This window comes from Pagrus major, chromosome 6, assembly GCF_040436345.1.
Source record: "Pagrus major chromosome 6, Pma_NU_1.0".
NCBI lineage: Eukaryota > Metazoa > Chordata > Actinopteri > Spariformes > Sparidae > Pagrus > Pagrus major.
In genome coordinates this window covers 14,018,783-14,046,441 of record NC_133220.1, presented here as the reverse complement: position 1 = coordinate 14,046,441, position 27,659 = coordinate 14,018,783, and the positions used below count along the sequence as shown (strand labels likewise).

Genomic DNA, 27,659 nt, shown 5'->3' with positions numbered 1-27,659 from the left:
CATTACAATACATCATTATTCCCGTTACATGGTTAGGGTTAGCCCTGATTCATGCCTAGCCCTAACCGTAACCCTGGATATCCAATAGCAACAGACCCTAGCCTGTTCAGGATCCTGGCTCGAACAAGGGTTAATGTGTTGGGTTTAGGCTGATTGGGATGAACAAAACAGCCCACACGAATGATCCACTTCAGGAAATAATAAATTCAAAAGTTTGTCTATCGTACCCTAACTGGGCTTTCTTGCAATGCACCAGGGAAAATCACATAAGCGACTGGACTTTAGTGTTTTAAACTCCAGGCTAGGTACCTCTGGATACTTGGCTACATGCATTTCCATTTGGGACCTCAGTTAAAACATTAAGAACTGGCTTAGACCTCTACTTGATTGTGTCCGGGAAAAGAAGTCCTCTTTTAAGACAGTGTGTTCAGGTATTTATTCTCCCCAGCCAGCGAGGTAAGCATAGACGTCATGTCGCCCACAGCCATGTTGGACAGGCCAGAGCCTGCAGCGAGGCTGACAGAAGTCTGGGGGGTGGTGAGACGGGATGAGGCCTGGGAGGAAGACCCTGGCTGGCCCTGAAGGGGATTGTTGACTGGGCTGAAGGAGGAAGGCTCAGCATCATCAATGATGGAGGTGAAGTCTATGCGAGCATTGTCCAGGTCCAGGTTTTCTAAGGCATTGGAGATAGGGCCAGATTGAGGATAGGGTGCAGACTTTGTGCCACCTGTTGGGTCCAGGTTGGACCCCATACTGTGCTGCTGGTTGAGACAAGGTCCATTTTGGGGGTCAATGTGTTTCTCCATATCCATGTTTATCTGACCGGAGTAGTACATGTTGTTGTTATTCGAAGGAGAGAACATTTCATTTTGCGGGTGCTGTGGATGCTGAACTGGAGGAAGTCGCACTGCTCGTCTGGGGCTGGTAGTGGAGTGGACAGGGCTGAGGTGGGGTGGGCTGCCCAAGTAGACTCCTACCTGTGATAGGCTGTTCTGACGGCTGAGAGGTTTCCGTCCCTGAGGAGGCCTGGGGACCACCATCTCCTGGCCATAACATGAGCCTTGGAGCTGCTGGTCTTTAGGTGTCACAGAGCTGTGGGACGGAGGGCTCATGACCAGGTTCTGGTTTGGGTAGGATGGATAGGTCTGGCTGGAGTAAAGATTCTGGTTTTGGTGCTGTGGACTGTGCTGCATCATTGCTGTCTGGGCACTCATATCCATGTTATCAGACAGAGGAGGAGGTTTTATTCCACTCTGCTGCTGCTGTTCTTGTTGCTGCTCCCACATGAGTGCTTGCTGGGACTGCACATAGTTCCTCACCATCATCTCCTTCACCTGCATCATGGGGGTTTCTGACCTCTGCCCTTCTGCTAGTGAAGTTCCAGCACAGCCCAAGCTCAAGCCGCCACCACTGGGGAAGGAGTTCTGGTTCTGCCCCTGAAAGTCACAGCTAGGGTTGTTTGAGTTCCTCATCATGACCTGGCCTGTCTGTTGCGGGTAACCCTGAGTCTGCTGGAGGAGCATCCGCTGCTGTTGGAGTTTAGCACTTTGACAGGCATCTCCACCTCCCATCCCAGGGTGGAACTGCTGCTCAGGCTTGATGATGAGTTTGTGGGTTCCATCAGGACTGTTGTAGAGGGCTTGCTGATTGTTGAAGTGGGTCTGTGTCTGTTGAGGCTGCAGGGTGGGATCCGAATACGGCATTCCTCGCTGGTTCTGGAGAGCATGGCTGGAAGTTTGGATTTGGCTGTGGGTATCACTCCAAGTGCCCCCAGCATCACCACCCTGGCCTATGCTAGGGTAATGAGGGCCTGAGGGACTGAGCTGGCAGGTACTCATACTGTACTCGGCCTGTTGGAGAAGTGTATTAGACATGCCCTCTGAGTGAATGGGCCTTGCTTGACCTACTGAATTTCCAGCAGCTCTGGAAGGGACTTCCCCTCCCTGGTTCTGGTAATGCCCCTGCATGTAAGCCTGGTCAGGGCAGCTCAGAGAGTCATGGCTTGGGGACAGTTGGTTTGAAAGAGGACCTCCACCTCCGACTCCTCCAAGAGATTGATGCTGTTGCTGGTATCCTATGAAGTTTCTCTCACCAGGGGGCATCATCAAGGAACGATCCCTGGCATCAACAGGGGCAAGGTGGGGCTCCATACCCATAGCCTCCATCATTACATTCTCTGTAATGCTAGGTGGCCGAGGGGAGTACATGTGGCGGGCGAGACTGGAGTCAGAGCGGTGTTGCAGCGCATTCCTTCGGCCCATCATTGCGACATTATTAAGGCTATTGAAGCGCTTCGGGAGAGCTTGTGGATCCGCCACTGATCGAACCGGGTCACTAGCTCGCCTGCTGTTGTTACCTGGAGCCTGGTGAGGGTAGATAACACCAGTACCATACTCTGTGTTGGCACTGTGTCTACGTGGACCAACTTGTTGAAGGAAAGGAGGCAGAGGTTGCCCCTGGTACTCACTTAAAATACCTCCTCTTCTGCCAGGAGTAGCTGCCTGCTGCTCCATATTGGGTAAAGGAGTGGGTGGTGGTCCACCAGTTGCTGCAGCATATTTGGCCTTTAGGCTGTATTGCTGGGCGGGTGTTAAATTAGGAAGACCTGGCAATCCTCCTCCTCCAGGACATGGAGCTCCTCTGCGATTGGTCTCAGGCGAGAGGGGGTCTCCTCCGCTCTGCTCTGGGCCAAGAAGGTGACATCCTCCCCCTGGTGTTCCTCCCATTTGTGAGACGTCACTGGAACGCCGGCTGGACAGGTAAGGAGACACCATGGATGACCGACGGCTGACGGTATATGCAGAGCTGAGGCTGCTGGTGCCGCTTCCTCTCCTGTCGTTAGAAGAACAGCCAATCGCTGTGCCACTTCCTAAATCGTGATTGGACAACTCCATAACTCGTCGATTTGAGAGGAGCGGAGAAGGCACACACATTCCCATACTCTCCCCCGGACCTGAAAATTTACAACCGGAAGGAGGAAACAGCTTAGAAACAGTTAAACAAATATAAAGCAAAAATGCTAATTTAACTGTCCCGTTAAAACTGTACTCCCACATGTTGTAGAATACAAACTCCCTGAATCATTTATCAGTCATAACTTGCTTTTCACAATTTATTTTTTCACAATTTATTAATTCTGCACACAACAGAATTCAGAATATGAATTTTTTTTTTCTAATCAAAGTACATACCAGGGAGTGCGGGTAGCTTGGTATTGGCACAGCGGGCAGGGGGGGTTGGTCTGCGGATTTGCTTCAGCTTGTCGATCTTCAGGTTCTCAAGCCTCTTCAAAGCCTGTGCTGACATTCCCATTGTTCCTGCTACACTTCCTGGCTCTCCTCCTCCTCCTCCTCCTCCTCCACCTGCAACACCATCCTCCAGTGCTGTGAGATCCTCCAGACTGCCTGCTGCATTCAGGTTCATCTCCACCCCACTGTCATTGTTGTTGGCGCTCCCCAGTGGAGAACGTTCGCTACTGCAGGATGACTGACCTCCAGGGCTTGGCTGGGATTTCTGAAAGAAGTTATGTAACATATTGTCATCTTTAATGGCTGACAACCCCAAGTTAAGTATACTTGATTCATACCTTATGGCATAAAAAAACAGTGGGAATGGTGCTTTTAATACTGGAGCTTTATATATTTTCTTATATTCAAAGGACCTTGCATCACTCACCAGAGCTGTCTCAGGAGCCAACAGTTTGCAGTCCTCCCTGCGTGTCTCCTCTTTCTCCAGCAGCAGTTCAGAGCTCTGGCCTCCAGGAGTCATTGCTGAACCGGGGGGTCGAGGTCCTGTGTCTCCACGGTGTTTCTTGGTGATGTGGGCTTCAGGGCCGTGCACTGTCTTCACGTGTTTACGCAAAGAGCTCGGATCTGTGTACCGTTTAGTGCAGCCAGGGATCTTACACACATAGGGTTTCTGTAAAAGAGCACACAAAATCTTGTTTGAGTTTACATCAAAATTCACTTGAGTGAAAAGGTCTCACATATGTAGTAGTTTACCATTCTTGGCCCAGTATAAATCAATGTCAGTGTATTTTTCCAAATACATCCAAAATATTGCCACAAGCATGAATCTCTACATGACTTTTATTATTGAATTATTTTTGTAGTAACCAATGTAATAACAAAATGAATATCATTTATCTGTTAGCCTGACAAAGGAAAAGTAGAGTGTACTACAGTATCGCTTCTAATAATGTGCAAAGCATTGATTGTTCAAACTAGATTACTTTTCAGTGGCGTTCATTACAGTACCTCATTGGAGTGTGTTCGGTTCTGGTGCTTGGCTCGGTCTGAAGCGTTTGAGAAGGCTTTGTTGCAGCCTTCATGTTCACACACGTATGGTTTCTCTCCAGTGTGAGAGCGCAGGTGGGTTTTCAAATTCTCCAGGCGAGAGTAGGCCTTATTACAGCCTTCAAACTGAAATGGAAATATACATATCGGTTTTAAAACAACAAAAAAATTGGAATAAAGAGCCTTACCTAATAAACAAAACAGAAATAGCCAGTCTATGAAAGCTTTCAAGTCTAAAGTCTTACAGCCGTACTGCCGCCATAGTACATTTAGTGTAGGTACAAGAGCTTTATTAAGAATTATTATCTGTTTCCCCCCTTGGATTAATGATTTGACAGGCTTTGTTACTGTTGAAAGGCTATATTGAAACAAAAATACAGACATGCTCTTTGAAAGGGAGATAAGCTGAATATTTAAGAGTTTTCGTTATCAGTAACTTTCTGTTGTAGCGAGTAAACATGACACAGGATGAAAAATGTGACAATGCAGACAGGTTCCAAGCTTTTGGCAATTTTGTGTTTGCAGGTGTTAAAAAATCTAAATGACAGAGACAGAAACAACAACATCAGAGAAAGAAACAGAGAGAAGAAAAATACATAAACAGGGACTGAAGATGCACTCACAGTGCACTTGTGTGGCTTCTCTCCTGTGTGTCTGCGCATATGAACCACCAGCATGTACTGGGCTTTGAAAGGCCTCTGTTCTCGGGAGCACTCCTGCCAGTGACACACAAACTCCTTCTTTTCTCCATGGATGTGCTCATTGTTGATGTGCTGTTGAGAATACAGATAGCAAGATCCATTAATAGTCAAAGTGATTTTGTAGATACATCTTTGATAAAAATGCTGTTTTTTTCCTCTTTATTCTGCAATTTCCATCACTGATCTATATCTTACATGAACTAGCTGGTCTTGTGTGTCAAACTCCTTGTTGCAACTCTCCCAGTGGCAGTTAGTTTCATAGATAGCCTCTTGTTCAGGCTTCCCGTCCTCCTTGTCCAAGTCATCTCTGCCATCCAGTAGACCCAGGAGAGGGTCCTGATGAAAAATAGGGGTACAGAAAATGGTGTGCAAACATATAAGAAAATTAATTAATTTTATCGACAAATGCCAAAACTAAAATAAAAACACGTTCAGGTGAAAACTACTTATAAGAGAGTAGGACTGTACCTGAGTGCCAGTGGAAGAAGGACTGGCCACATCTCCCTCTGACCTCTCCTCCAGGCTCTTTACATTCATGCCATCCATCACACCTCCCAGGCCTGGCTCTGTCTTCAGCTACAAAACAGAACACACACCTTATGTCACCTTCTGTCTGTGTCTCTTTAATGCACATTCATACAACTAACACGGATTTTAGATCTCCCATCCATCCTTTCCATCCCAGGTGTCAGAAGCAAAAAGTTCATTGTTGCTGCTTAGTAAAGTGAGAGAGACATCTTACATGTCCATGCTTGGGTGGAGCGAGGAGCCGAGGATTGTGGGGAGGTAAGCGGGAAGCTTGGCAGGGACCTGGCGTGTGTCCACCCAGAGGCGTCCCTCCGCCTCCTCCATACATGGAACCTTGTTGCCTGGATTGGCAGTTTATATTGCTGGAATAGCCGAGCGACGGGCTGCGGAGTAACATACATAACGACAATATGTCAACACTAGCAGAATAAAAGCTGATGGAACTGGTGGCTTTGGCTGAATACATTGAATATTAGACCTACAAGTCTGAGGTAATAAATGTAGATATTGCTGACTTTTACATGTTAAATGTTGTGTATTTGTATATAAATTAGAGAGATGTCTGACCTCATGGCGCTCACAGAGAGATGGCCGTAAGAACTGGCACCGTTGGGGTTGCAGCGAGCGTTAACAAAGGCCACCAAAGAGTTTGGGGATGTCCGGATCACCGTCTGCAGGTCAACACTGGCATCAGACAGAGGGGAGATGGACAAAGCCCTCTTTTTACTCAGCTTCAGCATGGAGCGAGGTGTGGAGAACCTCGAGCCTAGAGGGGAAAAGAGGGCAGCGAGAACAGGAGGGTTAGCTTTGATGATACCAAATCCTTTAGAGATATTTGTATTTAAATTTTAATTAAACAGTGGGGAAGGTTAACTTACCATCACCTGAGCCGATCTGATCAGAGCCAGGCTGAATCTGGCAGAAGTTGTGATGAGAGGACATCATGTTGTTCTGGTTACAGTAGGGGGTGCTATTTCCACCTGTTGGACATTAAAGCAGACAGAAACACTGAAATGTAGCACTGCAAGGATCCACAGTAACACCTTTTAAACAAGTGAGCACATGTTCAAAATCTCAACTACACATCACGTCTAACAACTGCCAATTGGTTCAGCAGAAAAGGACAGCTACTTGGGGTTGGCCACATGACAATCATGTCATTTAAGTTTCAAGAAAGGCTGTAAGACAGACTTGTAAAATGTAGGTAATGACAAGTTAGACTAACAGAGACAAGTGTCCAGGGAGGGAGTGTCCTCTTTCTTCTTGAGACAAAAGGGACAATATAGCAAGACAGCTAGGATTACATAATTCTATTACATAAAAAGTAACCATAATCAAACTAGACTACATTTGAAAAATGTGTGTTTGTATTATAGCTACACTGTCAGGAATAACTTACCAAAAAAAAAAAGCCATATAATTTGTCTTCAGTAACTGACTACATTTCAAATCAATCTGACTTGGCCCTGCACGCTTGTAGCTGAACTCACTCTAGACAGGATCCTGCACATGTCAAAGAATTAACACTTGACACGACATGAAAAGATATACGCAGTATAATGTGTCAAAAGCCACACAATAAGAGTAGCTAGTATCTGTTCAGTATTCATAACATTCACTATTTAATATTGACATATTTTATGTTTAAAGGCTCTATTTTTTATTTCTTACTTCACTTCTCCTTAAGTTAACTGAATCACCTAGATTAGTCGAACCTGCAGCAGAGTAACAGACACATCTGTATCTCAGCAGTACAGCCGGCCTGCTGCTTCCTATTGTAGAAATCTGGGTAGCCTCTGTTTCAGTCTCTCAGGTGTCTTTAAGTCCAAATCAGTAGCAGCTGTGAGATTATGAAGATGTAAAAGATATTCTGACTCACACTCTGTGGGCGGCATGCCCCTGTGGCCCATCATACTATGCGGCGGTGGGGCCTGAGGGGGCCTCATATATTGATCCATGCAGTGGCCTATCCCCTGTCCTGGTCCTGAGCCATGAGTCATACTGGGAGTCATGGGATTGTACATAGTTCTGCAGTCCTGGGGAGGGCCGTTGAGGAGCGGGGCACGCAGCGAGGACACATCACTGTAGGGAGACTGGTCTGATGGGACTAGGCTGAAAAATATAAATTAAACACGGTTATGAATTAGGAGAAATAAGTAAGTAAGTGAATTCAACTCGATTAATTTAGCACCCTTTTAACACAGCGTGCAAAGTGATTTACCGTCAACACAGCAATAAATAAATAAAAGAGAAAGGGAAATAATCTTATTAATGTGAAAAATGGCCACCACTGGAGCTGTAAAAATGGATAATAGTGCTTTTTTTTCTTCAGTAAATGTCAAGGCATCAGAAAAGCAACACATGCAAAACATGGTTGAATTAATAAATAAACAATTGAATGAGCAATGAATATTTAAAGTATTTTTCTGTGTTTGTTTAATTAACAAAAAGAGCTTTTTTAAAGGTGGCTGTCTGAGCAGCTGAACGTCGCTGCTCCTACCTCTTGTGATGTCTCGTTCTCTCCACTAGATGGGGTATAGCCCCTGTCCTGGTCTACACTGTGGAAACTTACTCATTTGGGTTTTCCCCTTCCAAACTAGAGAAGGGAAGCTTCATTGGAACTTTCCAGTCTTCCACATGATTTTCAGTGTTTTCTCTGACCTTTCTTTGGTCTCACTAGTTAGTTCAAAACCTGTCTCTTCTGTCCTTTTTCTCTTTCTCTCTGTCCCTTTCGCTCCTCTCCTAAAGGGGCAGACTTCATCTATCCACCTTCTCCTAAGTCGTCCTTTCAGTTCTTTAATTCTTTCACCACGACGTGTATTCCACACAGGAGTTTAATCTGTCCTCTCTAATCCACTGTTCCCCCCCGAATCTGCCTCCCTCCCATTCTCACTCCTTTCTCCTTTTCTCTTCTCCCATTCATCCCTTCTGTTCTACTTCTCTCTTTCTCCCTCCCTCTGTCTTTTCTGTCACTTTCTATCTCCTCTTCCTTTCTCCCTCCTCCTCCTCTTGCTCCTCTGTCTTTCTCTGTCCTGCCCAGCCACCTTTCTCTCCATCTCTCTCTGTCTCTCCCTCACTCTGGGTAACCTGAGCGGGGCGCGAGGCAGTCATGCAGAGCGCAGCGGGGCCTGGTCAGCCTGTAATTAGCAGCTGTCAGAGAGAGGCCGAGTCCACCCGCAACCTGGGTGGCATGAGGCAGGGAGGGAGGGAGGAGGGGGAGAGGGAGGAGAGGGGGAGGAGTGAGGGGCTGAGCCAGCACTGTGTTCATAACAATTGCAGCGAGAGGTGGGCTTCTGCACCCTCAGAAATAACTGTGAGATTAAAATAGGAACAATTTCTGAGCCTCAAAAATGAGAATCATCCCTGATTTTACTAGAGAGTCTACAACTGTGATTTCTGATCTGTCTGGTGATAAAGGTTGAGGAGAGAAGAGTAGCTGTGGTTGTACTGCAGCAATATTGGAAAAGATTTAAAGAAATAATTCAACATTTTGGGAACTATGCATATGGAAGCAGCTATTCTGGTTCTGTCTTAAGTTAGAAAAAAAGCCCAATAAGTCTTTAAACTTATTAGAGAAACATAAAACAACTATTTGTGATTTTGGGGGAGTGGTAATAGTTTGTGCTGGAGTTATTTCTAGACTCAGTGACTGTGCACAACTTAAATCGAGGCACTGGGCAGATGGATGAACTGTTGTTTGTTAATAAATAGCTCCAGTGTGTAAACAGTGTTAATCCACTGGGCCCATATAGCCTATTGACTGCTACTACAACCCTATTGTTACTGTTCAATATGCTGTCTTAGAAATATTAGATATAGTTATAGAGAATATAGTTTGTTCTCTATACAGCATTTTACAACTGAAAAAATTAGTACATTCATATTTTGGTCAGAATTCTTCGTCACAAATCTATTATTTATTATGGGATTATGTAAAAAAAAACATGCAATATATTATTAACAGATTTTTTTGACTCTGAAAATGTTAGAGGTACATGAAGAAGAAAGGTTTGTGCCGGTGGAAGTAATAAATGTCCATAGGAGCATTATCTCGTGTGTTTTGACTCTCAAATCAGTATCAGCCTAAAAAATCCTGCACTGGTTTTAAAAAACGTGTAAATACCACTGAAATCACAAAATTTCTTTTCACACTTATCAACAGAAAGTGCCTCAACAGGTGACAGTCTGATAGTATTCAATGCCAACAGTCCCCCGGTGCCCAGCGAGCTCCCAGTCCTGGCAATACAACCACTACCTGCACGGTTAATTGAGCTCACTAGCTAACAGCAGCCACAGTTAGCAGCACACCATTCTTACATATTGCACCTTTAAACAAACAAGATGCAACTAGTCAGCTCTGCATCGTTGGTTGGATTACATCTGCAGTTTGGACAGAGCAAGGCTTGCCTTTACATTCTGCTTTCCTTCTTTATGCTATGCTAGGCTAACCATGTCGTGAGTCTAGCTCTGTGCTTCATGTTTACACACAATAGTGATATCACTCTTCTAATCTTACTCTTGGAAAGGAAGCAACTAAGTGCATTTCCCAAAAGGTTCAACTATTCCATATATTTCTCTGCCAGCTGTGGAATTCACCGTGACAAACAGAGGTTAAAACGCTGCCACAGTGTAATGAGTGAGGACGGAGCACATGCTAACTGCTGTCTTACCCTCTGGAGGGCTGGCTGGGTGAGGTCTCATAGTGATACAGCCCCTGGTGTGGCTGCATGTCCACTGGCATTGGAGCTCCCCGGGACCGACTGCTCCCCTTACACCCTGGACCTGAAACACAAAGACGAGGACACGGTCAGGATGGAGAGAGAAAAACCAAATAAACCCAGCCAACTTCAACTAAACTACACCAGAAAGCAAAGCCAAATAGACAAAAACAATTGTGGTTGGGGAAAAACGGAATATGTAGGATGTTAATAACAGACCAAACCAAACGGAGCAAAACAGTTCAAGAGCAAAATAAGCTCTTTCTGAAAAGCTTGAGTCATACTTATTTTAAACAGAGCTGCTACAAAGTACTGAATACATTACGTAAGTGAAAGTAGAGACGTGAAAAGGAGTTCCCATCCATCATTAAGTGCATCCTCTTGGAAAAATTAGAGATGACGTTCGTAAGCATCATTAATGTAACATTCATGAAATTAATGTTCATGTCATCTAAATGGCTTCTTGGAACAGAGTAAAGGATTTCAGCTCTGGAATCTGGACACATATACGTTACAGAAACTTTAAAAGCAGGTCACGTGATGGTACTGATGTGCCCTGACACACTCCTACAGATTAGACAAAACCCTGCGACACAAACAGTGGGCTTGGCTGTAATCTCCCTTCTCTAAACAGAGTCGTGCACCTCAAACACTGCTGACAGACACCGAAAACCCGACGCACCTTCCCAGACTGAAAAGCAGCAATCAATGTGAAAAAGACACACAGAGGAAACAAAATCTGCATTTTGCCTTAAATCTTAAAAGATATATATAAAAAAGAAAAAGTTAAAGGATATTATTAGCAACACAAACAGAGAAAAATGAAACAAAACACACAAAACAAAGCAGCCTTTTGTATGAAACTCATATGGAGACGGTGTCTTTCAGCAGGAGTGCATGTGTAAGGTAATTCTAGCTGAGAGATCCTGGGAACAAGCACCTGCTCATTACATCCAACCACATCAGTGCAGGTACTAATAGTTGGGACTGTGGCTCTTACATGGTTACAGTGGTAATTAGGACCAAAAACTTAGTGTACATGCTGATTTCATAACTACCACAAATGGAGAAAAGCCAAAAATGTGTTCATATGCAGTAACTAATTTGTCATATAAAGTAAATTAAATATATAGTGCATGTTTATTTTTAATGTTAACCCTTAGGTATACAACCAAACCTGACAAAATATGTTTTGTTTCGATTTTTTTTAACCATTTCATCCTAAATATGCTGATGTTAATGTGTCTTTATTCCTGTATTTTCCTTCTTTGAATGTGCTTGGTCAAAATATATTTCCAGTGATGTCACTCACTGTCTGAGTTGCATTATGGGTAATGTAGGTGAATGTATGAAATAAAAAAGGCGATATCTCTGTTCTGCTGTATCAGTTTTGGTCTATAATGTCCACAACTGTCCATAATGAGTCCAACAGTTTTATAGGAGTGCAATGCTGCATCAGTGGACTGCTTTTTAAAACCTGCTGCCTATATTACCCACAATGCAACTTAGCCAAAGATGACATCACAGGAGGAAATTATCTCTGGGGCCACAAAAGGCTTTTTTACTACTTTTTTTTCACATATGTCGTGGTATTCCTTTAGACCTGTAAACACACGATTAGTTGATCAGAAATAAATTATTTGCCACTTATTTTGATAATCGATTAATCGTTTCAGTCACTTTTCAACACTTGTGGGTTCTAGTATCTTAAATGTAAAGATTTGTTGCTTTTCTTTGTCATTTGTGATGATAAATAAGGAGCCTTTGGGTTTTGGACTGATTTAGAAGATGTCACAAGGGGCTCTGGGAGATTGTGACAAGCTTTTTTCTTTTACAATTTTTTGACATTTTCTAGGCTAAGAGATAATCGATTAATTGTGAAAATAATCAGCAGATTAATCGATTAATGAAAATACTCATTAATTGCAGCCCTAAATATCACATTGCTGTTGGTCTTGTGTTCAAAACCAAACTGGGAGAGCTCCTGTCCACTGCTGATGAAAGCGCTGCGGTCAGAATGTAACAGGTTGCCAGTTATGTCGTAGCACAAGTGTTAAAAGGGCAGCAGGGACCTATTTAAGCCCACAAGCCACCAGGGGGATTTGGTACGCAAAGTTAGCGAGTGGCTAAATGATGTGGGCGGTCCTGGGCTAATTGCACATATTCAGCACCGGCCTCTGCTGTGTGTATGATAATTAGCCGGAAGCGCTAAATAGAGATCTCGCAGAGCACCTCAGCTGTCCAGAACTAATAAATACTGAGAAGGGGGTCGCCACACCGCCTGACACACACATACACACACACTGACACACCTGTCAGTCACACCAGGGGGTAGCATAATAATCCAGTGGCCACCATGTCTACAGAGAATGTGTGTGTGTGTGTGTGTGAAAGAGTGAGTGTGACTGAATATGCCGAAGCAGTTTGTACTGTGTAAGCCCAGTGGCAGGTGTGTATGAGAGGAGAGTTTTAGAGACAAGTGTATTTGCGGTGCAGCCTGTGTGAATGTGTGTGTGTCTGTGTGTGTTGAGAGTGTGTTTGACATGATAAATGATGGTGGATCTCAGAGTAAGACTGAATAATGTATGAGACCACCTGCACATGAGCAAGCTGGAATTTTTTGAAAAATATGTTTGCCAGTGTGTCTCCGGGGAGCAGGGCAGCGGGCGAGTGTGTGAGTGTTACTGTTGTAGCTCCATGTACACACACTCAGCTGTGTGGTATGTGATTAATTTGCATGGTACACGGCTTATACCTTAATCCAGTGAAAAGTGTCAACACAGACTAAGTCAACAGGATATATGTTTACAAAGTCTAAGCGTCACTGTCTTCCTGAAAATACGTTTATATTCTAATTTTGTAGAAAATATGTTACGATGACAGTTTCTATCATTATAATTAGGAAACGTTTCTAGATATTGTGTTAAAATATTACTTCTAAAAGTCATCCATACGAATGAGTCTTAAAAGTATCTGACATTACATGTACTTAAGTATCAAAAGTACAATATTTGCCTCCAAAATGTAATGGAGTGGAAGTATAAAGTAGCGGAAAATACTCAAGTAAAGTAGAAGTGTCTCAAAATTGGGCTTAGGTACAGTACTTTAGTAAATCTATTTAGTTACATTCCGTCACTGGACTAAAGCTAAAGCATGATATTATTTTTTATAGACAACAACAGCACTTAGGTAAGAATCTAAATGTTTAAAAAATCCACAGTGACTTAAAGCACAAGACATGACTTAAATTCCTTTACATTAAACTGAAACTACAATCTTTCCCCGACCTTAACCCAAGAACTTTTGTTTCCTGAACCTCAGGGAGTGAATCCAAATCTACAGTGTCGAAATCCAGCGTTTTGCATGCCCACTGTCCACTGCAACTACCTCTGTTTGACTTTCATGCCTTAGAAAAACTTAACATATGTGGGAATACATGAAGAGTTTTTGACAAATATAATATATTTGACAGAGAAAATTTTGTTTTGCACACCCAAAACATTCAAGAGCATATTTCAGAAACAAGGACTAAGCCATCATATAGCATGCTTAAAATTAATGACAACAAATCACATGTCTAAATGTGTAAAAAGCATGCTTATATGTATCTATTGCAGTGAACGTGGATGTATTTATGTAAAGCATTTAAGTAGACAAATGATTCCATACGTGCATGGTGCTGACACAGGTGTCGTGGCATTGTGCTATTTCAGGTCAATATTTTGTGAGAAACTCTCAGGGATTTTTCCTTCTCCGGTGTAATTTTGTGGTGCTGGGTTTTAGAGGGACGGGGCAGGAGCATATTAAAAACCCCAAGGCCATAAATCAAACGGCTAACTAAACAAGGCTGCTCCACAGAGAGCTGGGCAGCAACCAAGGAGCTGAGGATGAGGACAGGATGTCCAGCCACTTTCTACACCCAAAACCTCTCCATTCAACACTGCAGGTTCTCAACGCTGCTATATCACCACACCATACAAGTCAGCAACACCTGAAGGCCAGACATAAATCTATCCTGAAAGTGACACCAACAATATCACCAATCGAGGGAAACTTAACTATTTTTCCAGAGACAAACTCATGATGTCCCTGCTTGAGGTTCAATGGCAGCCTACCCTTGATGGATGATATTAGCCAAGTCTTACCTCAATTACTGGATATTTTTAAACAAGCCAAAGATGTCCTGACTGTGGTCTAGCTTAATACATTTCCATTCTGGCTTACCTACTTACTCACCAAACCAACACAGCTTACCACCAATAAATAAAACATGGTTTTGTATCTCTAATGGACTATAACTCATCACTGTCACGAACCCAACCACTGCATCGTAAAGATCCAACATCCAGCCAAAGCTCTGACATATTCTTCCTTTTACAAATAAAAAGTTGGATTCAAGCAGCTTAACTCAATTTAACATACTCAAAAAAATAAAGTACTACTTGGCCTGCTGTGACCGTTAGCTTGTAGTGGCTAACATTAGCAAACTTTACATGATTTGATCGTTATTGTGATATGTGTAATTGTCAGTTCACTGACTTAATGACACTATTTACACTATGTTTTAGCATTACTCTCATCACATAATAGTCACTTGTGGCCAGCGAATTTTAACTACATTAGCTTGCTTAAAATAGTAACATAGGTCTGTTACTTTACCTCACTTAAATAGACAATTACAGGACAATATAAGTGCTAAAACACAGTGTAAGAGTCGCACAAGTAGAAAAGAGCAAAGCAAAATCTGTCAAAATGAACCAAAAGTTTGCTAACACTAGCCACCATAAGCTACTGGTCATACCAGATCAAGAAAGGCTGTAGCGGTAAGAAGACGTTGTTTCTACACTAGCCCATAACGGACAAACTGAACACTGACCCTAGAGACGGCCTTTAGCTGTGTTTTTTCCACTCTCTCCTACATACTTCGAAGAAGAGGTTGAGTGGAGTGGTGTTCAATTCCTGCACCTTTAAATAGTCTTGCTTTTAAGGTGCAATGTGTAAGAATTTCAGTTGAAAACATTCAAAAATTAACCCAAATTTTCGACAGAATGTGAAGTTTTGATGTCTATGTACTGTTGGGGCAGAGATGTCAACTGAAGTTAGCATGCTAACCAATTAGCCCAGTCCCGTCCAGGTCCAGAGCACTGCCCTGGTCCCTGTGCTCCCTGTCCAGAGCGGAGCTGTGCAGCTAACTGATATAACCAGCTAATAGCAGCTACACTAAGCAGCAGTTAGCGGTTACTCTGGTGATATGCTGTGGTATATTTCAAGTATGAATCTGACAGGTGGCCAATTCTTACATATATATATATATATATATATGTATATATATATATATATATATATATATATATATATATAGATATATATATATTGCTTTCTGAGGACATTAAAGTAATATTATCTTAATTATTAATAGCAAATTATCACCATTAGCTTCACACATGTGATAGCCTACTTGTTGCAGTGCCTCGACTGCATTAGCTGACTAATAGCCTTTGGTGTGTTTCTGTCCCACAAACTTCCGTTCTCAGGTGATAGTTTGTATTTGTGAGTATACAAAGAGTAACATTGTTTAGTCTCGCACCGTTTGGCCATTTGTGACATTCCCATAAAGCGTCCTCCTCCCTTCGAGGGAGTCTCCAGGGAGGATAGACATTTCCACAGGTCACTGGTCGTGTCAGACACTCTGCTTCTACACTCCACGACTCTTGGGTGTAACACTAAACTGCACCCCCCGCCTCCCCCCAGCTCCCTCCCGAGCCAATGCAAAAAGCAGCATTTAATGACAGCCCCTCTCCTCTTAACCTCATTTCTCCTCTACTCTCAGATGGGAATGTGAGTATGCAGTATGTGCGCTGGCGTTCGTACAAAGTCTTAAAGTTCATCTTAACCATTTCAATGTTCTGAGGGTTACAAATATGCTTGAATGCAAATATATATCCTTGAAAAATGCGTGATTGTGCTGGTTCATCCGCACAATCACTCATGTAGACCAAAAATCTTTTAATATTTGAAAAGAAACGATCCTGTTGTCATATTTGTTTTACATTACATTTAAAGTGATAATATACATTGATTTCTGCGGGTATAAAGGAATTCTGTAAACTAGATTTTTTCCGCAGTTGCATTTATAACAATTTAGATGTGATGATTAGGGCTTTGAGAGTGGAAATGTTTGGTTTGGAAGTTTTTGAAAAGTGCTTAAATTTCACTCTTTAAAAGCCGTACAAAATCTGTGTGTCTTTTTTTGTGTGTTTGCTGGATAATCTAATACAAAACAGCCTAAACAACACACATCTGCAGTGTAAACACCCATCTGAGAGTATTTTGTCCCTGTCTTTCTCCCCCACCCTCTCCCTCGTTCCCTACTTTCCTCCTCTCTCTCCCTTTTCCACTGCTCTGTATCTCTTATATCTTCTGCTCTCTCTCTCTCTCTCTCTCTCTCTCTCTCTCCTTTTTCTCCCCCGCTGCCTCCACCCTCTCTCTCATTCCCTCTCTCTCTCTCTCTCTCTCTCTCTCGGCTCATTCCTGCTCTTGCGACCTCTCCCTCGCCCCTCCCCCTCCTGGCGGAGCTGCAGTCGAGGTGGGTGTTCTCTGGCTGTTATGACTTGAGAGACGATAATGGCAGCTATAATGTAGCCAGCCGTTCCTGATGTGGCTGGGCTTGTGGGGGATTCTGTTGTGTTAGGGCTGGAGACGGAGCAGGGGAGGGAGGGGGAACGAAGGCGGGGCCCGGGCCCTCAGCCAACCACAGTCCAGATTCTGCCTCATTTTCTTTTTCATTTTTTTCCTCCTCTTTTCTTTCTTTCTCTCCTCACCCACCGACTTTTTCGAGCCCTGTTGTTTTCCTTCGGTGGTAAACTTTGTTTTTAAATTCTGGCTTTGTTTTTGTAACCCTTCCACCCAACGCAGACTCTCCTCCTTCCCTGGCTTTTTCTCCCCCACCCACCTACTCACCCTCCCCTGTGTTTTTTACCCCTTTTACCCAGACTCTGTGAATTCCTCACAGCTGCTGTAATGTGATGGGGGCCAATGGTGTGACCAGCGAAAGGCCACAGGGCTGGAGACATCACTGTAATGTACAATAAGCCCTACTCACTGACCTGCTGCAGGGAAGATTAATGTCATATCTACTAGAGCAGCTACTTTGAGTTTTATTTAATCAGACTTAATTCCTGTGAGGCCAAAACTGACCTTTTCAAAAGACGCAGAACTAAAAAATGCATCATTGTGAAGCAGGTGTTTACTAGGCTGGGCAAATAGCTCAAATTATTTTGATTTTCAGTGCTGCTGTGATGATCTGATCATATCACGTCAGGATTATGCAAAATTCTGTTGCCCAAATTGGTAATTTTGGATAATTCTATTACAGTAAAGGCTCATTTATGCTCAATGTTAGATACGGATACGGAGGGAGCCTTCTGTCCGAACTCTGCATTCATTTCGTCCGTATTTCTGTAAATTTCCTGAAAGCTTACAGATGCAGGCCGAAGGAGCACTACCTCCGGTAGTTGTGGAGGGCAGTGTAGCAGTGTAGCCAATAGTTCAAGCAAGACACGACCACAGGACAAGAGGAAGAAGTTTAAAAACGGTGGATCTTTATGTGGAAAGGATATGCGAGTTGGTGAGAAGTTATAAACATCTGTATGATGTTACTTTGCCCAGGCACAGACGGACAGTTACTACAGAACAGCTGGGAGGAGACTGGACGGTAATTAAATGCAAGTTTGACGGTATTGAAAGAAAAGTGGACGTCCATGGGAGAACCTCTAGTGGCTGTATTGACTTAAATGTTTTCGTCCGTGGAAGTAAGTTCAGAACTCTGTCCCAACCAAAGCAAAAGAGTAATTTATTGCAAACCCAGACAGGTGTATAGAAAAATGACATCAGTTATTGAGGTCCTGCACACATTCACTTAGACTTAGACTTAGACTTAGACTTAAGTTTAGGTCAGTATTTGATAAAAATGTTGCATTTTCCATACATTTTGTGCCGAAAGTGCTGCAAGAATTCAATATTGTCTCGAGCAAAATGTAATTAAAAACTGACTGAATGGATTACTGAAGCATTTCTTACACATTTGAAGTGTTTGGACTAATGCTATCCATCCCAGTGGAAACACAGGTCTGGTTTAAGTGAACACTTGTTCACTAGAAAAGAAAAAAATGATCTTTTCCATCCATATAATTTTGCCCTGCACTGCAGATATGATATTGCATATAGTCACAGACAGAAGATACAGAAATGTACCAAATAAATCAGCTAACTATTTACCTGCCATGTTATTAATGTAATCTGATTGAAATAAAATAAGAAACAAAATGACTCCATTAGAATTCAATACATTAGATGTCTTGGAAAACCCCGAACCCCCGAAATGTTTGAGGAGCTGAAATGGATGACTGAATCTCTCTCACAGGAAAAAAATGCAGATGATCTTGTGTTCAAAAGGAGGAGACTCCAAACTTGTCATTCTGTTGCTACGTTGAGAAAGAAGAATCCCTGAAGCCCTAAACTAATGTTTACTAGACGAAGACTGCGGTTTAATACAGTCAACACCACGGCCCGGGTTTCAACCCCACTGATTCACACCTCACATATCCCTGTACTGTAAACTGTGGGCTGAGGAAGCTGTGGTGCTGATGTCTCACTGCTGGGGTTCTCACCTTGTCGAAATGGCAGAATGAAACGTTGATCCCTTGTTGCTACACAGCCGGAGTGACTGATGACAGACATCGGGGCACGAGAGGGCTCGACACGACTACAAACAGTAGAAACGGGAGCAGAGCTGAACCGAGCAAACAGAGCGGAAAACAGCAGCTGATTTAAAGTTGAGGCGAGCTGAGAGCCATATTCTTATTCAACGTTATGTTAAGAGAAACAGTTGCAGAGGAAAAGAGACACTGTACATTTGTGAGGGGTGTAGAGACGAGCAAAGAAGGTAAATGTTGGCTAAACACAATGACAAAGAACCAATTTTGGTGCAAAAAGTACCCTAATTTTGCAAAGCTGCCTTGTAGTCACATGTAGATCAACACACTGCCTTTGCTGCACAGCCATGATTACTGTTTTAGCACTTTTCTAACTGTCTGCTCGATCAGTCGGTGTTTGTGTTGAGATTAGGAGTGGTTCAATTCTCCTTGTTTTCATTTGCCTGCACAAGCACAGTTTTGTGCTGCTGGCCACTGAGCAGCTTCACTTTCTCAAAGGCAGTGAGATATTAAACATTTGTCAGCTCATGTCAAGGATTTCAACCAACAACTCTATCAAGCGGACAGACGAGGTGCCACCGACACATTTCCTCTGTAGTCCTCCCCCCTATAAACCCGCTTTTCCTTCACTCCTCCACAATCCCACTTTTTCTCCGGGTGCTCTCCCTCCAGGCCACCCACCCGCCATCCTGCACATACCTGTGGTTTCCTGTACCCCCGCTCCGCTCCTCTCCTCTCCTCCCTCCTCTCTCTCTCTCTCTCTTTACCTCCAGCCTCTTATTCCTCCCCTTCACACACCTTCCTCCCCTTTCTGTCTACCAACTTAACATCAAATTTGTCTCATCTTCCTCTCCTCTTCTTCTTTCGCATAACTTCTGCATGTCTGTGTATCAGGTAGGCAATGCCCCCAACACAAATATTTCTTTGAACTCCTTTAAAGGAGGAGAAGTGGAGGGGGGAAAAAGAGGGATGGATAAAGCAGATGAGGAGAGGTTGATTCACACAGCTGGCTCCCAGCTGTAGAGCGAGGCAGGGCGCAGAAATGCTCCATCTATAAACAAGTAGGAGCCCAACCCCCATTTTCAAGAAGAAAAAAAAGAAGTTTGCCTTGTCATTGTAAATCGTGCTCCTTCACCTTCACCAGCACTCCTGAACGTCACCCAACTGCATCCTTTCTGCAGCTCTACATCAGCTTTCTCCTCATGGTTTTTCTCCGCTCTGCTCATCACTGCTGCGTAAGGTCACTGTGGCAGTTCAAGTACAAATCAAGGCCTTGTAAATCTTGTCCAGTCAATCATCTCCCTGCACAACAGCGAAAGGAACATGTCCTCTGCAGAAATTCACCGGACCTGTCTGCCACACACTGAAGCAGGGACCAGGGAACAAAAACCAGATAATAATCTGTTCGGTTTATAGAAAGACCGCAGTGATTATAAGAAAAATAATAATCCTAACAGTCTTGGGTGGGCAGACGATATTTATAGCCGGCCTGCTGCTACTTATATTCTTTAGCTGTATAACACAGCTGGAAGTGAGGGAGGAGAGAGAGGAGGTGGAAAACTCGTGAGGAAAAAGAGACAGAGGAAAGAGAGACAGAGGGGCTCCAGGAGATGGAGGGGAGAGAGAGTGTATGCGGGGGCGGATACCCGACGCATGTGTGTGGCTGAGAGCAGGACGGACAAAGAAAGGCAAGAGAGAGACATGAGAGCTCACTACGCTATGTGTTTATGTGTGTGAGCGTGTGTGTGTTTGTATTCGGTGTGTGGGTGAAACCGCTGCTCAGTCCCTCCAAACGACAACAGCAGCAGACGAGGCCTGCAGGCCACCAGACGAACACAGTGACCACAGCTCTGAGAGCCTCTCACCGAGGGGAAACAAGGGGGAATATGACACAGACAACAAGACTGTAAAATTCACCGAGGCTGGATTAATCAAGAGGAAGCCATGTGGAGTTTGCTGACCACACATTTCTCATCAGAGGGCTTCTGTTTCAGGGTCTGAACACTTTGCTGTGCATGTGATCACAGAGGAAACAAACAAAATTTCTACTGATATATACAATGCACATAATTCAGAGTATCCCCGCAAAAGCTAGTTTGAAACATGATCAATCCAGGAAGATACCAATCAAAACTCAAGAGCTGACCGTGTGAAATTTCTTCCCAGTGGCCAATACAATAGCCTGAGTTGATACTGATACTAAAATTATATATAATTATAATCATTAGAGTCTAACGTTGTTGTGAAATTTGAGCCAAGGCAATTATAAAACCCTGTAACACAAGTAACCATCCTGATTTAAACAAGATGAATTTGAATGAGGACGACATAACCAAGACTAAAAGTCAGACCAAGTCAGCATTCAATGCTAACTTCTGTTTTTTTCAATAGAAACTTTATCGCCTAAGGTGGACAGAGTAACCGGTTTGGCCGATGTGGGGCGGTACATCCTCAATAACCAGCTCAGCTTAAAACAGAACAACGCTTGTTTTTAAAGTACATAGCAAACTCTCCAACCAGACAAACCTGGATTAACCTGACCTTCAGTCTTTTACCTTCCTGCACCTTCTGAATCCATTGATCTCTCATAAGCAGGTATTGACAGTTTGTAGACATCATGTTACCTCCTGCTGCCATTCGGGGATGACCATGTGCAAAAACTGAGCCGTCACAAACTGAAGTCTAACTGTCAATGTGCTGTAAGAGCAGATGTTAGCTATAAAATAAATGTGTGTGTGGACAGTTGAGCTGAAAGTTCAGGTTTGAACAGAGCAGTCTTTCTGGATTCACATCTATTTTAACTGCATATAAATAAACGATGCGAACAAATATTGTTGTTCTCTGTAGCAGACCAGTCTCTCTCTCTTTGTTTTTAATCTCTCTCTCTCCTCAGCAAGTAAACTGTACTTAAATTTGTCCCAGCAGCTGAACACACATGTGGAAACTTGTCTTCATCAGCTCAGTTTTATGACTAAACACGCACTGTCTGTGTCTGTGTGTTTGTGTGTACACTTCTGATAAGGGTGATTGTGTTTTACTATGTCATGTCATCACTTTCACGCTTGTGCTTTCCCTGCTCTCCCTTCTGCCCTTCATCTTTTCTTTCGCCCGTATTTGCTCCCCTCATCTCCTCGAGGTTTTTTACTCACTGGCATTAACGATTGTCTTTGGTGATCCTATCACAAGTGTACAGCTCTAGATCTCACTTTCCTGATGGGACAAATGGACACTGTGATTTTTACACGAAGAAAGAAAGAACTTAATGTCTAACATAAGCCGAATTTACAAGAAGGTCCACATCATTAAGAATTTGTCGTAGAAAGTGTTTAGTCCAGTTTAAAAATCTCTCCTAACTCAATAGCTCACAAAATTGAGCGATTTTTAAAGGGAGTCTGGGGCATTTCTCCACGGGCTGCAAAGAAGGATCTTATATCGGTTGCTGTTTACTGTATTTGTGTTTTGTTTTACAGTTGCCTGTTCATTTCACGCCTGTCTTGACCGTTTATAGCAACATATATACCAACACATGTTCTCCTCCACAGAGAGCGTGCTCCAATTTGTTGCAGTCGACTCCTCTCCCTTGTGATCCCACTGGGAATCTGCAGAGAACCATAAATCACAGGAGAACTGATGACTGCTGACAAATCTGTTGATGCAATACAGAAGGGATGAAAATGATGTTCTCCTTTTTCATTCTGCTTGCCATTTACTTAAACAAACCTCATCAATTTACACAGTGAACAAATTACAGAGCAACTATTTGGATGACTGAGACATACAGTCAAATGTGCACTTCTCCTGTGTGGTCCCTCTCAGAGCTGCTGACTTCATAACTAATATATCGCAGGCGTTTAGTTTAATACCCAGATGTTGGTAGGGGCAAGGCATCTGGGCCTGCATTGGCTTTTAATTGGCTGCAATCCCTGAACTGATGTTTGGGGCTTCGCATGTGACTCAGGACGCGCGCACACACACACACACACACAGGCAAAATCGCCCACACACACACATAAATGCATACACACACTTTCCCTGAACGAATGAAAGGCTTGGCCGGGTTCTGAAAGGGCGGCGGGCTCACATGCTGTCAGGAAGAGACGAGTCATGGCTGTCCAGAGGAGTCTACAAACTAAACAAACGCAGACAACACACTCACACACATAAACACACACACCCATGCACACACACACAAAGTTACACATCTGAGATCCCAGGACGGACTGACGCCACGCTGCTGACGATTGCAACGAGCAGAAGCAATAACTGTTGAGCTGATTATTACAGCGTGATATGAAAACATGATACGGCAGAAAGACAGAGAGAGAGAGAGAGAGGGAGAGGGAGAGAGAGAGAGGGAGAGAGAGAGAGAGGGAGAGAGAGAGAGGGAGAGAGAGAGAGGGAGAGGGAAGAAGTGGGGGTGAGGATTCAGGGAATACGAATGGCAGATGATCCTCTAACAATATGTCTCTTGATCACTAATTGCACATCCACACAAGCAAGGTGATTGTTGGTGTGTGTGTGTGTGTGGGAGAGAGAGAGAGACAGAGAGAGAGAGTGTGTGTGTCTTTAGTTCCCACCAGGGCTGTAATTAAGTGGCATTAACATAACTAAAAGGCAACAAATCAGCTACTCAGCTGGCTGCGAATTGGAGGGGGCTGAGGAGCTTAACACACACACACGCACACGGGCATACACACACACACACACACACATTCACATGGACAAAAAAAAACCCAAAATGTATAGACTTGAATAATGAGACAAACAAACCCGCGAGATGTAAAACATATGAGGAATTTCAACAATCTAAACTGTAATTAATTAAAATTGATTGTGAAATCAATCCTGAGGTTGGGAACACATTTTACAAGATTTTCTCATTTGTATATGTGGGAGACCGCACACATAAAGAATGTTTCACCAGCGTTGTCACTTATTGTATCTCATTGAAGTGCGGGCACTAAACATTACACAATAACAACATTTCAGAGTGACCTCAGAACTGTCACTCAGCCTTTTCCTTTGATTCTTTGGGGCGGCCACTTACACACAAGTCTTCCACCACTTGTGTAGCGCACACTACTACACATTCAGGAAAAACAAAAGGATGGAGAACATAATCTGGCTGTGAAAAGGGGCTGAAGGAGCAAACTGGAGGCTGGAGCGTACATGCAACTTGCCTTCACTTTAGGCCGGACTTCTGCTTGCGTTGGATCAGAAAGCATCACGCAAAACTGAGAAGTAAATAATCGTTTTGGAAATGTGATGAATAATTGAAACTACTTTTCTAACATTCTGTTATAGCAGCAGGTCTAGGAGGTAGATTGAATCGACTGAACCTCACACTGTAAGCAAAGAGTGTTGCACGAGGCCAAATTGGCTACAACTGGACATTTCTTTTACATGACATGAAAACTGAGATCATAGATTGTAGATAACTGTAGCTTTTTGTGGTGTGTCTTCAAAGCACAGATACACAATGAGTATCATCCATGGTGTGAAGGAATGAATCAGTGTTGCCAGATCTCGCAGGAGGAGCAAGCAACCAGGCCTATGGAAACAAGCCCAAAGGAAGTGACTCAGCATTTTAAAAAATCCCAAAATAGGCCAATTTACGAATGTGATATCAGTATATCGGTGAACATTGTTGGGGGACGTAGTTTTGGAAAATAAATTCAAAGTCAGAATTTTAATATTTACAATATTAATGAGGAAATAATACCAACTCAAATATTTATTTTTTCCATAACTGAATAAACAAGCTGTTCTCAGAGGAAAATAAGGTCCCCAGGACACTGTTTGTAGCTAAAAAGGTGGCAGGGTCCGCCAAATATAAACAAACTAAGACAGAAATTGTGTTGTCCTTTAAGGTCAGTTTATTCAGACAAGAAAACGAAGATTGTTTATTTAGTTTGTTTAGACATAAAAAAAACAGTCAATGAAGATCTTTCTCTTCTGATTAAAATGTCTTCCTCAAACCTACATAGTGTACCTTTAACTAACAAAGTAATACAGCCCGGTACTTGATATTTCATCGATATTACTTTGAATCATCTCCCTACAGTCTCTTTCTCTCTTTGTCTTACATTTTTTCCCATTTAGTTAAGAAGTTAAAAACTCAATGAATCACACGATTTCAACTTTAAATGTCAACTGTGTTTGTGTTGTGTACGGGGCGAGGGGAGGGGAGGAGGGAACACGATTGTAGACAGATCCTTCAACAGGACAAACTAGCTCACTCACTTAATTAGATGTAGGAGCAAGCCCAAGGAGGCTAACACACTTGAGAAACAAGCCCCGGAAAACGCAACCTACGGCTTCCAATATATACCAATACTAAAACGACATTACAAAACAAAAAATATATATAAGTCGCTTATAATATGCAAACTTGGCAACCATGGACTGAATCCAAATCCAGTACTAGATTTTACCAGGCAACATTGAATTTGTCGGTTCTTCATTCACTCATGCTGAAAAAACACAAGCATTTATGTTTGTATCTGTGTTGCTCATACTGGTTGATTGCAGATCGACAGCTGGTGGCAGTAATGTGTTGCAACAATAAAAGAGTAGAAGAAGAAGCACCAAACTCCTCTTGAACAAGAAGCTTTCAAAGCATGAAAAAAACTTTGCAAATGTTTCATGTAACGCAGTCAACATTGTTTTCGTGGTCTTTCGAGGGCTATGTGCAGTGTGTTCTGCTGAGATATGTTAAATGTAAATAAATGTGTGTTTGTTTACAATGAAAATGTAACAGGGTACATTTAACATACTGTAAGTGAAGTGGAAGAATGAGCACCAGGCGCCAGATTTAAGCTGGAACTGCGCTGTAAACATGTATGTCTCAGCCATGGAACCAGACCCTTGACCTCACTCTGTTAACCAATCATAACCAGCTTTCAGCCATCACCATCCACACATAATCAATGTTATTGGTGTCCATTTCCATTTGGTGAAAGACTGGCCGGATATAGATGTCTAAAAGGATATCGCAATTGAACGAGATGTTTGGCAATCACAGCAGCTTTCTGCTATTTGTGCATGTAAACACTGATCTTATCTCATGCATGAGGAAGGGGCTCCCTTTCACTGTGTCTCAGCCCTAAATTCCAGTCTGTATCTCCACGCAGTGCTCAGTGATGCGCAGGGAGCTCACGCACACACACACACACACTCACTCACACACACACACACACACACACACACACACACACACACACACACACACACACACACACACACACACATAAAATACATGTAAACACTCCCTCTCTCTGATACACAGTCTGAAGCATTTAAAGGCAAACTGCACATGGAGCTCACTCACTCACACACACACACACACACACACACACACACACACACACACACATACAGGGAATTGAGAGGGTGGAGGATAGCCTTGATGACCCCGGGACCTGATGTGACAAACACAATGAGAAGGGCATGCACTATTTACGTCAGTGTCTTGTGAATGGCTCGCTAAAGACACACATGTGCGTGCGCGCGCACACACACACACACACACACACACACACACACACACACAAGAGGTATCTGTTTTGCTCTATTACTGGAGGAATTTCTTAAACAATCCTACTTGACAAGGCAATGCTATTTTCTAGGAGCTTGGGTCCTTGGGTTGGTGCTTAATAATAATAATAATAATAATAATAATAACTTTATTTATACTTTATTTACATACAATATGTAAGAGCCATAAATTGCTAAATGCCTCATGTCAGCCAAAGTCTGGATGGACATGGAACAATTTTGTCGGTTCACAGTATTTCGAACCCTCACATGACCAACTCTGCAATCATACAACCGTTGTGAGCGTGACCACCTGTAATGGCAGTCTTAACCCTATGATAAGAAAAGCTATGAGTGAGTGGTGCATTTTATTCTTATAGTACAATCCTTTAAAAAAAAATGCCTGTGACATGCTAAAATATAGCGAAAACAATAGAAAAAGAAGACCCTTAAGTCAACAATAGAAGACTAAAGCTAGCTAACATTAGCCACTGCTCATACTTAACCAGGTCACGCATGATACCCTGAGCAACACAATGAATTGGGGTGTGTTTAAAGGTGCAATATGTAAGAATTTGCCACCTGCTAACTGCCGCTAACAGTATTCTGTTCCTTGACTGTAGCTACTGTTAGCTCAGTTAGGCATGCAGCTAGCTGGACTAGGAATGTTGGTGTAGCACAAGAGCTTTGGACTGCTGGGAAAAGGAGGTTTTCAGGCATGGGGCTAGCCGGTTAGCATGCAAACTTCAGGCGCTATCGGCGCAACACAACACACAGACATCTTTGGCATAAAGTCAAATCTGTCTTCACATTCTGTTGTTAATTCTGGTTAATTTTTCAACATTTTAAACTAAAATTCTGACATATTGCACCTTTAAGTGCTTATAATTTGAAATTCTCATGTGTATAAGAAAAAAAAACAACACATACTTCCATTTAAAAGTTACACAGGGTTACTTTGAAGCTGGTAACACTTGTTGGAGATCCAAGTTGTACCCTGAACTTGTCCCTTATCCTTTTACTGTCATTCTCTCCACTGTACACCATATCGATAAAATACACGTCCCCAAACAAATACAATACAATACACAAAATATGTAATAATAAGCCAATACGAGCACTATTGCAAGGACACACTTTTCAATACTACTCCTTCTACTACATCTA

At 42.9% G+C, this 27,659-nt stretch overlaps 1 protein-coding gene across 1 annotated transcript; it reads right to left on the bottom strand.

Annotated features, from left to right (window-relative positions):
• Positions 1–179: 179 nt before the first annotated feature.
• gli1 (GLI family zinc finger 1) lies at positions 180–10,265 on the bottom strand. The gene is made up of 13 exons (XM_073467462.1): positions 10,195–10,265; positions 7,527–7,636; positions 7,404–7,490; positions 6,403–6,504; positions 6,092–6,290; positions 5,739–5,907; positions 5,465–5,572; positions 5,192–5,332; positions 4,919–5,068; positions 4,257–4,421; positions 3,676–3,918; positions 3,192–3,513; positions 180–2,953 (listed from the first exon to the last, which is right to left on the bottom strand). Exons 1-13 carry the CDS (start codon positions 10,263–10,265, stop codon positions 414–416), a joined length of 4,407 nt encoding a protein of 1,468 aa, XP_073323563.1. The 3' UTR covers positions 180–413.
• Between the last annotated feature and the right edge of the window lie 17,394 nt (positions 10,266–27,659).